This window comes from Cricetulus griseus, chromosome 2 (genome assembly GCF_003668045.3).
Source record: "Cricetulus griseus strain 17A/GY chromosome 2, alternate assembly CriGri-PICRH-1.0, whole genome shotgun sequence".
Lineage (NCBI taxonomy): Eukaryota > Metazoa > Chordata > Mammalia > Rodentia > Cricetidae > Cricetulus > Cricetulus griseus.
The window spans coordinates 39,556,299-39,573,225 of NC_048595.1; the positions used below are offsets into that span (position 1 = coordinate 39,556,299).

The 16,927-nt window shown below is 40.8% G+C and overlaps 1 protein-coding gene across 1 annotated transcript in view; it reads left to right on the forward strand.

Moving 5' to 3' along the window:
* The window catches only part of Elavl4 (ELAV like RNA binding protein 4), a 142,066-nt gene that overhangs the window by 75,898 nt on the left and 49,241 nt on the right, over nucleotides 1–16,927 (forward strand). Inside the window, exon 2 of the mRNA XM_035439718.1 lies at nucleotides 15,509–15,749. Coding sequence (XP_035295609.1) covers nucleotides 15,509–15,749 — 241 coding nt within the window. The remainder of the gene's footprint in view (nucleotides 1–15,508; nucleotides 15,750–16,927) is intronic.

A 16,927-nucleotide genomic window follows, 5' to 3' on the forward strand; every position in this document is an offset into this window, starting at 1 on the left:
GGTGTGAGCTGTGAAGAGAGCATAGCGGATGATATGTCAAGCATGATGGCAGAGAGAGTAGATCTTTTCAGACCAAGAGGAGTGCTTGAACAGAGCAGCATGGAGCCAACACAGTGAACTCCAGTTTCTGATAGCCAGCTACCAAAGGCTGCAAAAGGCTGTCACCTGAAATGTGTTTTCCAGGGTGTATGGGACACATAATGGATAAAGGAGGAAAATGAAGTCAGTCGTTGGACATCAGATCCCAGCTCTGCACCATCTGAACAGGAACAAGTGGCTTTGCTTTCCACTTAGCCTCAGCAAGGAGAGCTGCACCCAGCTCTAGAGTTCTGCATGCAGATTCAGTAGAGTAATGAGCATCAGTGTAATTTAAAGAGTTCTTCTGTAAGTGGGGGTCCTATGGGAGTCAAACCCATTTCATCTGGGGGACTAGCACTTGCTATGTTCTCTGTTCTCCCCACCACACTTTTCTGACTTCCCCTGGAAGTTGCACTTTCCACATGTTCTGTCAGAGTGGCTGCTCCCTCAGGGTTTGCAGGAGAAGAGCAGTGTGTGTGGAGGGTAGGACAAGAATGACCCCTTAGCAGAAACTGTAGAGACCTTCTGTTTCCACTGTGCCAGTGTTCTGAAACTTCCCATGAACATCGGAGCCTGTCCTAAGGGAAACCAGAAACAGTAACGACTGGGTTTATTTGTATTTAAAATACCTAAGTTTATTCACTGCAGAGGCTTTTTGAAAGGGCAAAAAAATGCCAAAAATTATGTTGGTAAATATCAAAATGTACTTTCATTATTCATTTCGTGGGATTCTTTTAAACTCCCATCCTTGCTATGTATCTTCCTGCTTAGTGTTATCATGAGAACTTAGTGAATGTTTGTTTCCAATATTAAATACCATAGACAAATATTACCAGCATTCAGATTAGTGACCTACGTCACCTGCAGAGTGTTTCGTAAGGGCACATTTTTGGTATGATATGATTTAGACAAGAGGAATAACTGAGTATTGAGGGCTATCTGTGTGCCAGACTCTGGACCAGATATCTTTGAATTGTTATTTTTAATCTTCATGGTGAAGACTGACTTGTTCGAAACCTTCAGATGAGTAAATTACACTTCAGAGAGCCTTAAAAGGCTAAAGCAAGGCCAAGGCTGGCATCGGTTTTCAAACCCAGGACAAATAACTCCAACCCCTGTGCTTTTTACATTATACCATGAAGTACTCAGATTAATATTCTTTCTGGAAGATCTATTTATTTGGCAGTATTTCCCAACTAATAGACTAGAGAGCAGACACAACGGCTACATTGTCATAATCATTTGATTTTTGTATCACTATTGAGTTATATTTCATGTCATTGGGAACGTTCCTCAGAGGTGTAGGAAAGGGAGCAGAATTTTTCAGAGTTGAGTTCAAGTCATAGTGACAGTGGACACTGCAGTGAACTGCAATGTTGGTGGACGTTAACTGGGGTTGCAGTTTTCCATCATGTGGAGTGTAACCACACTTCTTTATCTGTAAATGTAAAAAATGTCAATAGCCACCTTGCAACTTTGTGTGAGATTGGAGTGAGACCATGTGCATAAAGACACCTGTCACCATTTCACCACTTATTACACACTCACAGCTGCTATCGTTGGAAGGAGTCTGTGGTAACTGCTTTACTAAACATTTTCCTGGATAACCCAAAAGAACTTTTGAATCAGCATTACAACAGGGTCTCCATTTATTAAGAATTATCCTTATTCTGGGCAAGGACCTTGTGAGGCTTTATACAGATTTCTTCACTACATCTTCTATGACTTTGTATACTAATTATTCATTTACTTATTTATTTACTTTCTTATAAGTAAGAACTGATTTTCTACTCCTTCATATGTCTGGCTTTTAATAGAATTGTCTCTGGCCTATGGAACAAACTTGTATGTGTGACAGCACTTAGCTTGGCTTCTGTTCCTTGGACTGTTTTTGTTTGTTCTGCTAACTTCAGTTGTGGGAGAGGGTGTAACAAAAGTGGTGTAACGTAAGCATTCAGTTGTTGCTTATAACTTGCTTTCAAATACACCTGTAAAATTTGACAGGATGTTCCACGTATTTTATTAGCCATTGTTTTTGTTGGTGGTGATGATTTGTTTTGTTTTTATTCTGGGGTAAAAAGACTATGTCCAGAGTTGGGAGAGTTTATCAAGCAAATTTCCTTTGTAGCTGTGATTTTGAAGGACCAGTAACTATAGTCAGAGAACTCGGTTCTTTTTAGTACCTATTTCACAAATGTGTATCATCTCCAGCTTTTTCTAGAGGCATAGTAAATTAGCCCTAAAAAGATCTTATGAATGATAATGTTTTCAGATTTTGTGTTCCTAAAGGTCTTACTATTTGTGAATTTTTTAGATTCTAATTAGTGTTGTTTCAAAAGCATGTTTTAAAAAGAGAAAGAGGTCATAAGGAGAAAATACTAAGTTTATTCTCTACTCTCTAAAGTTCCTTTTTAGGAGGCAAATCATAAAATTCATTGGTAGATATTTTAAAATAGGACAACCAAGAAATTAGGCAAAGAGGCCAAAAAATTCTGAAGGTAAATACCAAAGTAAGGCTCATGTTTTATTTATGTATGTATTTACTTGGATTTTGAGATTCGTTCTCACTGTGTAGCCTCAAGCTCATAGCAATCCTACCTCACCCTCCTGGGTGTGGAGATTACAGGTGTGCATAAAAGTTCTCAGTAAGGCACTGTGTTCTTTATACTCGAAGAACTGCAGATTTAGCACTCGATATCCTAATAATATATATTTTTAAGATCCCCAAAATGACTCTGTTTGGTATCTTCAAACCAAAGCAAGCCTGTCACACTGAGGACTGAGAATATTAGCAGTTCATAGGAATAATGAAGTTACCTCCAAGTAAACAGAAATATTTTGATACCTAATGACTTTTTCCCTCCCCGCTTTGGTTCTTGTCTGTGAATTTTTAGAATAAACAATGTATTGAGAGGATGTCCATATGGAGGAGTGGGGCTTCAAAAGCCTGGTGCAGAATGAAGCTTGACAGTGTCATACATTCAAAAATGTCCTTGAAGATGGATCACAGAACAGAGATCAGGGAAATTTTGGCAGCTGCAGTTGGGAAAATAAATGGCTGTTGTATGATTGGGCAGATCCTGAAAGCAGGCTCCTGCTCAAACCATGTAATTAAGAAAAGTGGGAGCTTTTGTCCAAGTGCAGAATGTTCATAATATCAGAGTTTGTCAGCCGGAGCTGTTAGAACGGATCAGTGCTTTCCGCTCCCTGATCCAGGGAGCCGTTTTCTTATAAATCATCTTCTCTCCTGCCTATCCTCATGAAGGTTGCTGCCAGGTGACGAGGCAGATGCGAGGCTGTGACTTTGCTAATTCAAGCTGATTTAGGTAGAGACTGGACAGACCAGAGGCTGTGTCAGGAAATGTCATGGCCTCTGATGTAGGAACAGGGTGTGGCCAATGAGAGCTCCTGCCTGACAGCTCTGAGGAGGAGGAAGAGCCGCTCTTAGTTCTGTGGCTCCAAACTGGTTTGCAGTACTTGTATTCTTTTGTTTGTTTGTTAAAAAATAACTTCCTTTCAGATGGATACAAAAGTGCTATATTCTTATAAAAGCAAGGCAAACATGGAGAGATAAAGATACAGATAAGTACAACAATGGCCTGTAAACCTAGTGCTTTGCTGTTGGTGTTTTTATTTCTCTCCTGTTCTATGTATGTTTATATAATTGATATAGTGTCTTTTTTTTTCTTTTCTTATTCTACACAGATCATACATACTTTCTCATGTTACAAAAACCCACCATAAACACAATCTTAGCAATTGCAGAATACTGTTTCTGAAACTATATGATAAGTTATTTAACAAGTATCCAACTCCATTGCCAGGCTCTGGTTTGTTATTTTGTTTTGTACACCTGGTGGTATACACTTTAGACCTCCAAAAATAGAAACATAACATACAAAAAGGTGTGGCAACTTTGATTTCTCTGGTGGTGGTCAGGAAGACCATTTCATTGCACTCCAGGCTTGACTGTGACAACCCTAGAGCTTCCCTTTAGTAGGAGAACATGTTACACACAAATAATTAATTCAAAGTCACACTTCCTCCAGCCCAGGGCTGCAAGTCCACCTGTGCCGATTTGATGGGATCCGCTGTCACTCCTCCTGCTCAGCCTTGCCAGAGAATGTGCAGTGGGATGGTGTCCAGCCCAGTTCTGTCAGGCCAAAAACTGTAATGTTTCTCCCCAAAAAGAAGGGAGAAGAGAGGAGGGCAGGGGAGGAGGGGAGAGGCAAGTGAGCATGGCAGCATGTACCCCTTGATACCACGTGTATAATCTCAGCACTGAGGAGGCTGAAGAGATCACTAATTTGAGACTGCCTGGGCTACATTATGAATTCCGGGCAGGTAGCAAATAGGTTCCAATAAATTTCCTCTTCAGCTATGAGCATGCAGACAGACAGCCTGTGTGACATGACTGTGGTTATGGTTTTCCGTGGCCGTGGACACATACATGGAGATACTGAGAACTCTCCCTTTTGCTGAGTAGCTCTAGTTCAACAGAAAAAAAAAAAAATCCCGGAACAGCACAACTGGGAGAACTTTTGGTGTTACACAGTTCCCCTTGAAAAAGAGAGGACTCTTCACTAAGATTTTTCTAGAGACTCACTCCCTCCAGTGCCCTTCATTCCTCCTCTTTCTCGTACCCACAGTCTATGTTAAGACAATTGTGTTCACTTTTAAAATAAAGTGTATTTCTACATTGATTTCTGAAACTTTTTACTCTAACTATAAACATAAATTTAAATTCAGAAATATGCTTGCTTTTTACAGCTAAACCTCAGTGATTTTGCTCACACTCTAAGCCACTAGCTAGGTGTTTTATAAATATACAATACTGTGTTTACATGAATTTTGCCATTGGCTATTGCTTATGAATTTAATCAGAAGATAAATCCAACTTAATCAGTCTGTGGGCAGTTTTTCAAATGATTCATTAACTGCTCTTTGTGTGAAAGACGAAAATAACATATTTACTATCACAACTGCTCCTCATCCCAACAGGTACCCATAGCTTATCATTATGCATTTGGATTATTTCATCCACGCTAAATACCAGGCTTTTGAAAGGCTTAGTGAGTGGGATGAAAAGGGAAAGAAGGGAATTTGTTTCCAATGGAGAGAGAGAGAGAGAGAGAGAGAGAGAGAGAGAGAGAGAGAGAGAGGGGATGGTGGCCAACCCAGTTCTGTCAAGCCAAAAAACTCTAATGTTCTTCCCCAAGAAGAAAGGAGGAGAGGAGAGGGAAGGAAAAGAGGCAAGCAAGCATGGTGCCACATACCACATGGTACCACGTGTATAATCTCAGCACTGAAGAGGCTGAAGAGATCACTAATTTGTTACATATATATGTATATAATATATATGCATATGTATTGATATATGTGTGCATATGATTTAAATTTTTTACAGGAAGCTTGAGCTTGTCCACCAAATTACATTATATTAAAATGCAAATATTGGTCTTATAAAAATATGCTTTTAAAAAAGGAAGCCTATTAGAGGCTTAAGGAAATCATTCTTCCTGGTTTCCCAGTTTGAGATTGCCTTTGTTTCCTGGCCGTTTTGGAAAGAAGGGCTGGCTTATGGAGGGAGGAGTCAAAGAAGCTGTTTCGTCTTTCTGGTGAACTTGACCATCATGCTGCCCCTCATCTCTGAAGAGCTTACCACCAAAGTCTTAGAATCAAACACCCACAAGTTGACCGGCACCAAGACGGTCACACCAAGAAATCATTTTAGACCCAGAGTAAAGCTCCAGAAAAATCTGTAAGATGTAAAGGAAATCGGAGTTTATTTAAGAGAAAAAAAAAAAAAAAAAAAAAAAAAAACGATTCTTGGGGAGAAGATTCTATCTTGGATTTCGGTGGATTTAAGAATAACACCTGAGAGAAAGTAAAGTTTGATGGCCGCTCCTATCCATGCGGACCTTCTACTTTAAGGGTTAGCACTTCTTGTTCTCCCCAGCAAGGCTGGCTTGGGGTTTGGTTATTTTAAGCCCTGCTAACCTGTGCTGAGAGCACATTTGTGTTGTGTGCTGCTCATCTCCAGCACAGAAGGTGCCCTTCCAAAGGAGGGGCATCTTGAGCCTTCCTCCCCATTACAAATAGTGTTTTCCTTAGGACAAGGCATTTCCACCAGGACCAGGTCCAGTGACTGTGTATCAGAGAACACCATAGAACTAACTGAGTATAGTCAATGACTGTGCTTTGGGTCAGGAGAGGAGTCCACAGAGAATCTCTGGGACAGAGTATTTAAAGGAATGTGTATAGCCCATTCTAAGCAATCACTTGCCTACCTCCCCTCTTTCCTGCTTGAACCCTGGATAGGCAGAGACCAGATTAGTTTTTTGTTTGTTTGTTTCTCCAGCTCCTAGAACAAGCCTTGGCCTGTGGTACTGTTCAGGAAACATGTGCCGCACTGAATACACTTGTTCCAAGGAGATGCTGAGAATTTATTGCCCCCCAACTTCCTAGAGTAAATAGGTCTTTCGGGTTATTTGTACATCTGCTCAAAGGTATTATTAAGCTGTCAGAGTGTTTTCCCTGGTTAGAATTAAATTTTTTTCCTAGGGTTTTCTAGTTACCTTCCAGCAGACTCTACACACACTTGGTATGAATAGTGTGAGGGGAGACCAGAGTGCAGTCTTCAGCCAGGTCTCCCTGGACCAGCGTGGTCTTTGTGTCAGCTGGGATTTAGTTGGAGAGCACTGTTCCCAGGTTTGCTTTACCTAGAGGGATCCAAGCATCCATCTCAGCCATTCCTCTTGAGCTCCATTAATAGGTTCTGCTCCCTTCACCACTGAATCATCACAGAGAAGGTGTTGCATTTAAAGAAAAAAAAAAGGATTAACCTGAAGGGACATTAAAGCCAATTGGGAAAAGCAGAGGAGAAACAAGAATTGGGGGTGTTGTTGTATAGACACTTTTAGTAACTCTAAAGGAGTAAGAAGAGAAGTTAGGATTTGTTCCTAAAATGATGTCTGTCTTCAGGAGCATAGCATCTGATGTGGAACTTTCTAATTTGGAAGACTTGTTTTTCAGACATTTGAAAGCAGGTGAGATGCAGGCTGTCCCACGAGAGTCTAACACACTGTATGTCAGAGTTTTAGAAGGGTTAAGCAGGAAAGGCCTACAAAAAGAATTAGGACTTTTATTTTGGTTCTCATGAATAATTTAAATCTATTTCTTTAATGGTTCCATTCAGTGACCGCCCTTGGTAAACATTATTCTTCATGCTCTTGGGAATGCTTGCTCTATTACATAAGGGTTAGCTTTTATGTATAATTTTTCAAGAGTACCTTTAAATATTTGTGATAATATTTAACAGGATCCATGCATATGCTTTGGATGTGTACATCTGAGACACGGATGCAGTCAGTATATTTCTTAAGCATCTCTGTGGTCCCGGGGACGACTGACACTCAAAGAGGTGTGAAAGAAACATTATATTCTTGTGACCTTCTTCGGTTCTTTCCTCTTGATTCTTTTGCATAAGTTGAGCAGTGATACCACACCTCCACCAGCAAACCAGAAGCCAGAGACTGCAAGCACACACTGACGGGTGTACACAGGCCTGCCCTGAGCCAGGGAAAGATGAGTGATGGCCATGCATCCTATGTCAGGACAGAGTCCTATAATGTCACCTTTTATTTGCCTCATGAAGTAAATCTTGCAAGTGTAAACTGGATTAAAATACAGAAATACAACAGTAATTTATGGTCAGGCAGCCATTTTTATGGGTAATATTGGAGCAAGGACACATTATGGGCTAGGTGGCAGGATTGATGGTGGAGGGGACTGTGCATTACCTCTGAGGTTGCTGGGGGCCTTTAGACAGTGTCTGTCCCTAACAGGGAATAGGAAGATCAGTCTTGTAACTGCAGTCTGATTTTCCCCCAAAGTGAACAATTTGAAGTCTTAGGGAGGATTGGTAGTGTGGAAAGAGCTCATGGAGAAAATATACTAAAGGAACCAGACATGCATATAGCTCTTAAGTACACTTTTAGAATTTTAGAATGGCCTTACTTAATATACTCAGCGTCTTCCACGGATAAGAATATGCTTTTCCTCTGATGTTTGAGGCCTCCAGCCACAAATTTTATTTAGTCAATAAGTGAATTAATTCTAAAAGCAAGAAAATATATGAAAAGCATGATTTGGGAGGCAAGAGACATTCTGCCCAGGGATTGCATTGCTACTCTAAGCTTTTCTGTTCTAACTGCCAACCCTGTTTCCTGGGTATTAGTTTTAGTCCTTCTTCCTATCCACTTTAATACTATTGACATCTGACATTAATAATAACTATACAGGGATTACCAATCCAGGAACAGTATAGCAGTTCCTTGAGAGCAGGTACCATTTTCATGCCAATAAGATAAAGGACATCAGAAGACTACCAGGCTCTACTTTCTCCATCATTAAATGGGGCCGGAGCACGGTATGGAGGGGATCCAGTGAGGGCCATGGGCACTCTATGATCCCAGTTCCCTTAACTACTGTTCTCACCTGCCTTGGTATGAGGAGTGGGGCAGTAAGTGGAAGAAGCAGAACCAGCTTCTAAGTCTACCTATCGGGAAGTTAAGAGTGAAGCTTTGGGCTGGCAGATGGATCAGCAAGTAAAGGCATCTTGTCACCAATATCCCACACACACACACACACACACCACACACACACTAAATGTAATAAACATTTTGAGAGAGAGAAAAACGTGGTTTTGCTACACAAAGGGACTGGGAGATTGTCAGAGGGTTAAATAGGAAGGTGCAATTTGGGAGCTTTCAGTCTAGCAACAATAAATTGGCTTTCTAGGGAAGAAAGGCCATGGCATTCAACAGGTTCTCTGCTATATCCATGCTAGCCAAAGGCTCAGTCCTCTGCCTGAATGAATTTGAGATGGAGATAAAAATGTAGAATCGTGGTTTGCAGGGTCTAGGCGATGGAGAATGTGGCGTTACTCTATAGTGGACACAGTTTCAGATTCTCAAGGAGAAGGACTCTGAAGATAGATTGTGGTGATGGCACAACATGATTCTACTTGATACACATGAGTTACACACTTAAAATAACTAAGATGATAGATTTCTTGCTATGCGTATTTTGCCACCAGAGAATTTTTTTAAATCTGCATTTAAAATAATAACCAAAGGTATAGCTGGTATATAATAGATGCTTACTAAGTGACAGCCCATTCTGTCTTCTATATATGTATAAAATGGCGATGATATTTAACCCAGGTGGCTGTGTTTTACAGGGTTGTGTGAGAGATCCAGGACGCTGTTGGGTACATGAGGAGTTTCACTTATTCATTCGAGTCTTTTATTTACAGCCCACCTATTATCAAGCTTTGTTCTGCCTGTAGGATGTAGACACTATAGTAAGCAAGGGATGTGATCTCTATTCTGTGGACTGTAGAGTTCGAGTCACTCTTCCTTGGGAGCAGTAGATTGCTACACCCAGAGAAGCCTGGGGTTAGGTATGTTTCTGTCTCTCTGTTCATGAATATGTCCCTCTCAGCACCACAGGAAAAAAGAAGCAAGTCTTCTTCGAGTGGTTATCCCTGCATTATCAAAAGGGTGAATGACGGCGGTGATCTGGTGATCCAATCCTACCTCTCACTTTAAGTAATAACCTTGAGCCAATTGTTTCTGTCCTCTGGTTCTCAGTCTCCCCATCACTGAAATTGTTGCACTGGGCTTGTGCTCACCAATGTTCTCAGTTCTTTGTTGTCTGTATATGTGTATTCCCAGGTCCTGCCTCAGAGACTAGCACACCAGGCCTTTATCTTTGCCCATCCTACATATATCCAGATCTAACCATAATAAAAAGAAACCTTTTTGTAGTGTGCATATGATCTGTTATGTCTGAGAAGTAGAGCTATAGGTGGGTAAAATTCTCTGAGAGACAGCAATGGGGATACCACGAAGGGCAGAGAAGATATTCACCTTCCCCGCCTCCACCAAGTCTGGGAGTACCTCCAGAAAGGGGCTTGTGCAATCTCTCTCCTTACCTTCCCTGCAGAGATAAGCAACCTGGCGATGATCTGGCAGCTGCATGTCTGGGACCTTCCCTCTTGCTTTTGTTACATATTTTTGCACAAGAGTAATGGGAGGGGTGAAGTGAAGGCGTTGAGTGTAAGTAATTAGTCATTCAAACCATTGACATTTTCAATGGCAGGATTTGAGTGCCTCCGTTATTGTGTGCTGCTCTAATAGTTTATCCCTGAAATTTTCTGCCTGTATAATGTTTCTTAAAATATATCACAGGAACATAAAAGATTTAATGCAGTGCTTTGTACAACCATTAGAGTTTGAAGTCAACTGAACCTCCTCAAAGCTCTATCCTGGATGCTGACAGTAAATTCTGTTCTTAATTGCCATTCAGAAGAGGGGAGGAGGGCAAGTTAGGGGTTCAGAGTCTGGTCAGCTGGGAAGTTGGCTGTGAGACCCACACAGAATATTTCATTAACGCACATGTGCATATCGAGTAAATGATATATTTGTTTGCAATAAAAAAAGAGCACTGCTAGAATGTCAGAGATGTTTGCCCGAGGAAGCAGGTGTTTTGATTTTGCCTAGCCAACTTCTGTGCTTGTTTGAGGATGGGCTCCCCATCCAGTGTGTTTTCTTTACCTCTGGTCCATTTCCCAAAGTAGAAAACACAGGTGCCCTCCCTTTAATAATCTTAAAATGCTACCGCTTCATAGTTGTGCTTTCAACATCTTTATCTCTTTGCACCTTCTCTTATTTCTAGGTAATGTTTTAAACATCTTCATTCATCCAGAGCCAGATTTAATGCTGACATTTTCAATTTCTTATGGGTTTTTTTTTAATCCTCCGATGCATCCTGGAATGAATTGTTAGCACCAATGAGGGGTCTCTTAATATGATCTACACAATATTAGTTATAATTAATATGATCTACACAACACATTTCCCAAGGTTTCTCAGCTTTCAGACTATATTCTTACTGAAATGAAAACGCTCTGTGTGTGTGTGTGTGTGTGTGTGTGTGTGTGTGTGTGTGTATTTTCATCAGTTCTTCCAGATATACAAAGAATAACCGTTTAGCGTGTGTCTGCAGAGAAAAGAGAGAGCCATCTCTACCACACAAGAATAACATGACCTAATTTATAGCTACAGTCTGTCGAAGTAGCTCAGTGGTGAACACTGCATTTCATGACACTGTTTCAAAAGTTAGGGTTCAGTTTGGGTTGTCTAATATACACATAGGGTTTAACTCTGGGAACTGACCTAAATTAGAAAGCCCACATAGAATGTGAGGAGATCTAGAAGCTGAAGGAGGGGCTGAATTACTCTGCGTAGACTTGACACTTCCTGGGCCTCTCTGGGACAGTTTTACCTGGAAGAGGCTCATGTGGACAAGCGCTTTCACCACACATCTGTCTGTGAGATGAGCATTCAGCAAATGAAAGATGAACCTGCTAGGTGTCTCTTAGCATGCTTCAGTGTGACACACATTCTATATATTCCATCATTAGCACCAGAAAAGCTGCTGTGGCCCAGGCTATCTTCTTGGTGTCTTTGCTGGAGCTGTAATAAAGATAATGTGAGAAAGGTCATTAGCAAGAAAGGGGTGCTACAGATTGTATAGCAGATTTGGGGAGGACAGTTGAAACATGGGGTATCATTAAAACAAAATTCAGAAGCTGGTTAGCTTTGAGATTCTGTCAAAGAGGCCTTCTAAAATGAGTAAATTCTGGTTTTCAAGTTCATTGTTGAGTTGGCAGTGTTTCCTGGGTTGGTTACCTGGGACACCTGACATAAGGAGGAGTGGGACAACACATCCATTGGAGCCACTGCACAGGCCCATACAGCTCTAAGGTGGCACTCAGGAGAGACCTGCCTCCCAGCCAGGAGTTTTGTTGATGCCCTATAACTTCATCTCCAGCAGCATGCACCCCAGCAGCCCTGATTGTTCCCCTGGACCCTAGCCTCAAAGGGGGAGCCACTGAATGAGCTTTCTAGGGGTAGTTTTTATCAGTCTTGAGGACAGCTTCAGTTCAGATTCTTCTCAGAAGCCCTTTGCTTTCCCTTTGCGGTCTGGACCATTTTCTGGGACCCTACTGTTGACCTGAGACCGAGAAGGGAGTTCTGGTGATGTGAGAAGTGGAGCCACTTAAGTTACTTGCATGACGATAAAGAACCTTAGACATTCTCCATCTTCCTCAACCTGCTTTCCTTTGGCTCTTCTCAAGACCCCCTGCTTTTCTTTTGATTTTGTTTCCCATACGTAACCATCAATAGAGGAAATGAAGTAACATTCACCTATGTTGGAGATGGAGAGGAATAATAGTTGTGATGCCTCTGGGCACTTTCTGTTCCAGACATCATCTCATTCCACAGGCAGCAGTGCATGCTGGCCTCCATTCTAGCCCAGCAGAAAAGGATATGAGGCTCAAAGCATTGCAGTGGCCCGCCCAAGGTCACATGGCTAATAGGTGCTAGCACTAGAATTTCAAGGCAGCTTAACTCAAAACACATCCTAGGTGAGTAAGATGACTCAACAGGCAAAAGCACTTGCTGCCAAGCTTGAAAACCTGAATGTAATCCCAGGAACCCACACAGTGGAAGGAGAGAACCAACTCCTGCAAGTTATCCTCTGGCCTCTACATGTGTTTCATGGTGTGCACACACATGCATGCATGAACACATATACACAATAAATAAAATATATTTTTAAAATATTCTAGTAAAATATTTAAAATATCACATGACTCATGTCTTTAATCTCTGCATTTGAGAGGCTGAGGCCAAAGGATCCTGAATTGAAGGCAAGCCTGGGCTATATATGTGTGTAGATACAAAAAAAAAATTACAAACTTCTCTTAACTGCAATGCTCATAGCAACACTGTCTCAAAACATTAAAAATAAAGAAAAGGCATTCCTTTTTACTACACCAGTGTGCTTCAGCTGACAAAAATGAATGAAAAATAAACTTGATAAAAAGTCACCAAATATTGAGAAGAATGTGGAGCAGCCAAAATGCCCATTCTCTGCTGGTGAGAATGTTAAGTTTGTGTAAGCACGTTGAAAACCCAAGGGCAATATCCACTAAGGCTTATCATACATATTCCTTATGAGCCCAAAATTGGAATCCTAGAAATGTGTGTAGATATACCAAAAGACATGTGTCTAATCTTCACAGCAGTAGTTATGCTAGATCAGAAGTAAAAGCAGCCTATAAGTTCATCTACAGATAAATCAAATGTGTTAGTTACATACAGGGGACTTCTCTATAGCAGTGAAGAAGAGCACCTATAGCTATGTATAACAATACAGAAAACACTTCAGATGTATGACAAGCCATGAAAGAGTACATATGGTGCATATATATATATATTATATATATATATATATATATATATATATGAAGTTTGAAAAGGGATATATAGAATCTATGGATTGGAAGTCATAATAGTAATTTTTATTTAAATGATGAGGTACAGGACAAGAGGGTTTCTGTCAGTCAAGTCACATTCCATGTTAGGACCTAGAGGAAGCTATCCTTGTCTGTTCACTTAGCAAACACTCATTTTATGACATATTTGTTATATTCAGTTAAATTTTTGCTTAAAAATGTTCTATGGGCATTCACACAGTAATATCACTGAAGGAACTGGTTATCAGGTGTTGTTTGTCCCTGGTTTTCCTAAGTACTAAGATATAGAAGATATTAAAATATGTACTCTTGCCCTCTTGTGAGAAGTGACAGGCAGAATGACATCAGTAAGTACCGGGGACTTGTTTTTACCAACGTTCAGTTTCTGTATAAATGTCATCTCCCTTCCCATCATTTTGCAAGGCTGGTGGCATCATGCCCCCCCCTTTGTCAGACATCATGGAGCTAGTGAGTGGCAGAGCATGATCCCCAGTAGTTGATGACAGTTTCAAAGGTAATAGAAGCCACATCATGATGGACAATAGTTCAGCTAGGTTTCTGTTGCTGTGATAAAACCATGGCCAAAGGCAACTTGGGAGAGAAATGGTTTGTTTGGCTTATACATCCTGGGTCAGAGTCCAGTGAGAGAAGCCAAAACAGGAACTTAAGGCAAGGATCTGGAGGCAGGAACTGAAGCAGAAACTATGGTTGGATACTGTTTACTGACTTGTCCATCGTGGCTCACCAAGTTTGCTTTCCTATACACCCCAGGACCATCTGCCTAGGGTGGCACAGTTAGGCTCTCATACCAATCATTCATCAAGCAAATGCCCCCACTGATTTGTCTACAAGCAATCTAATCGGGGCATTTCCTCAATTGATGTTCCCTCTTCCAGGTGATCCTAGTTTGTGTCAAGTTGACAAAATCGCAACCAACACAGTCAATGGGGGCACAATACGATGGTAAACTATAAGGGGGATACTGGCAGTCTCGCTCTGGGGGCAGAAAACCTGGGTACAGACCCAGATGCTGCCCCACTTTCCTACAGACAGTCGCTGGATGCCTTAATTTCCTCCCTGGAATGTTAGTTACCACCTGTCTCTGTGATCTGATGACTTTTCAGTTTTATCAGCCTTTCTGAGCTTGACCTCACTGTTGCGTCATCCCCTTTGTACTTTCCCTGCATTCCCCCTTTCCAATAAGCAGGACTAATTAAATACCTGCTGCCTACTGTAAGTCAGTTCATAAGGATAAGGACTTAATCTTTTTTTTTTTTTTTTAATTTTCTTGCATGCTTCCTGGGACACTTCAAATGTCTTTTTTTAAGAGAAAGTCCTCTTTGAGTAATATGTAAGAGCAATAGGCTGAGCTAGATCCAAAGGTAAAGGTCTAAAAAAAATGTTATTTGTGTTTTTGAGACGGGGCGGGGCGGGGGGGGGGCAATAGTAACAGTATGGCTGGATTTTTTTTTTTAATTAGATGACTTTGCATCTTCCCAGAATGCACTCATGAATCAGATGTTTGATCAATGTTTAAGCATCAGTGCAAATCTAAGACCTTCCCATATGGAACAGCCCCACTTAATTTAATGTCATTTTATTTTATGAGATAGTTAATAAACAGGTACTGTATTTGATCTTGTGAGTTTAGTCCTCTATATTTAGCTTTTTCAGCTTTAATGGAACTATAATTTTAATCATGATTATTACTTTACATTTTAATTATAATTTGGTGTGGCTTAAGTATACATTTCTGAGAGTGATTGTGTAATGAAAACAGGAATTAGCTTTTCATTAACAAAATAATGGGAGAGTTCCCACTGCATTCTAGTCTGTGTTCAAAATCTAGGGGCTGGCCTAAAAATAGCAAAGGGAGCTTAACATCCTGGTTAAAAACATGCTTCTAAATCAGCTGTGTTCACAACCCAGTCTCTCTGCTGCATCTTGCCTCATTTTATTCCCTTTCTTTTCAGCAAATAAAATCAAATCTAGAAACAGACTTTGTGTCTTCTGAGATTTCAAATTTTTTTTATTTAGATAATTAGCACCATGGAGCCTCAGGTGTCAAATGGACCGACATCCAATACAAGCAATGGACCCTCCAGCAACAACAGAAACTGTCCTTCTCCCATGCAGACAGGAGCAGCTACAGACGACAGCAAAACCAACCTCATCGTCAACTATTTACCCCAGAATATGACTCAAGAGGAATTCAGGAGTCTCTTTGGGAGCATTGGCGAAATAGAATCCTGCAAGCTCGTGAGAGACAAAATTACAGGTATGCTCTTCAGCATTCAGGCTAGGGATTCACAGCACACAAGGTGTGTGTGTGTGTGTATATATAACAGTGCATCTGAATGCCTACATCATATATGCAAGGATTACATGTACACGTGCCACAAACTCACACCATGTGTACCACAGAAAGCCACCTTGCAGCCCGATTAGCCTGGGAAGCAGATGAAGATTTTGAAGGATTTTTTTTCCCTTTTATATAAAATGACCCTTTGGCTTTATACTCATTTACTCTTGATCACTGCCAACTACCTCCCCCTCTCCCTTTTTTTTATAAGACAGAGTCTCATGTGTCTCAGGCTGGCATAAAACTGACTGGATAGCTGAGGATGCCTCTGTATTCTGACTGCAGGGATTACAGGCATGTACTACCATGCTAGAAGTGGGGGCTTCATGAATGCTGGGCCAGTGCTCCACCAACTGAACTATGTCTCTAACTCTTCCTTTGCACTTTGGTCCTGAGCTCTGCCTTCTGTCTTTCCTCCCCTGTACTCTACACTGCTTTTATTCCTTTCTTCTGTTCTCAAACATTTGGTTTGTATGTGCCCAGTTCTCTTCCGTATGTCATGACAGGTGTTTTAAAAGGGGGCCAAGGAGAAGGACGACATAATTGCTCTTTGTCTCTGAGAAGAACAAATCCCAAAGATAGCAGATAATTCTAGAATGTAAATGCTCTACAGAGGAAGGAAGATGCTTAGTGACGATACATATGGGAAATAGTTTATCTCATATGTTTGTTCATTTTGAAGAAGGTCTTTAATTAATTGCTTTCTTCTTGACCTTGTACATAAAAACAAAGCAATATCCCCACTCCCATACAACCCCAATAATCAGGATTTTAATGTTTGTCAGACAATTATACCATGCCTGCTTGGGGAGAAAATTCCCTATAATCTTATTGGAAGTGAGACTGTTTTCCTTAAAAAATTAATGAGCTGTATAATGAGGGCTACCAGTGAAGCTGCTCCCAGAGTGCACCACTTGTGCAGTCACTCACATTAACCTTGAGTACTTATCAGTCCTGAGTGTTGACTGCTGTTTCAGTTTAACTGACAAGCAACTGGTTCACATAAGTGAAAATGAAGACCTGTGATTAAATCAGGATAAGACATCAGTCCCATTTTAAATCAGGTGCTATAACAATATATGCTCATAAGAACA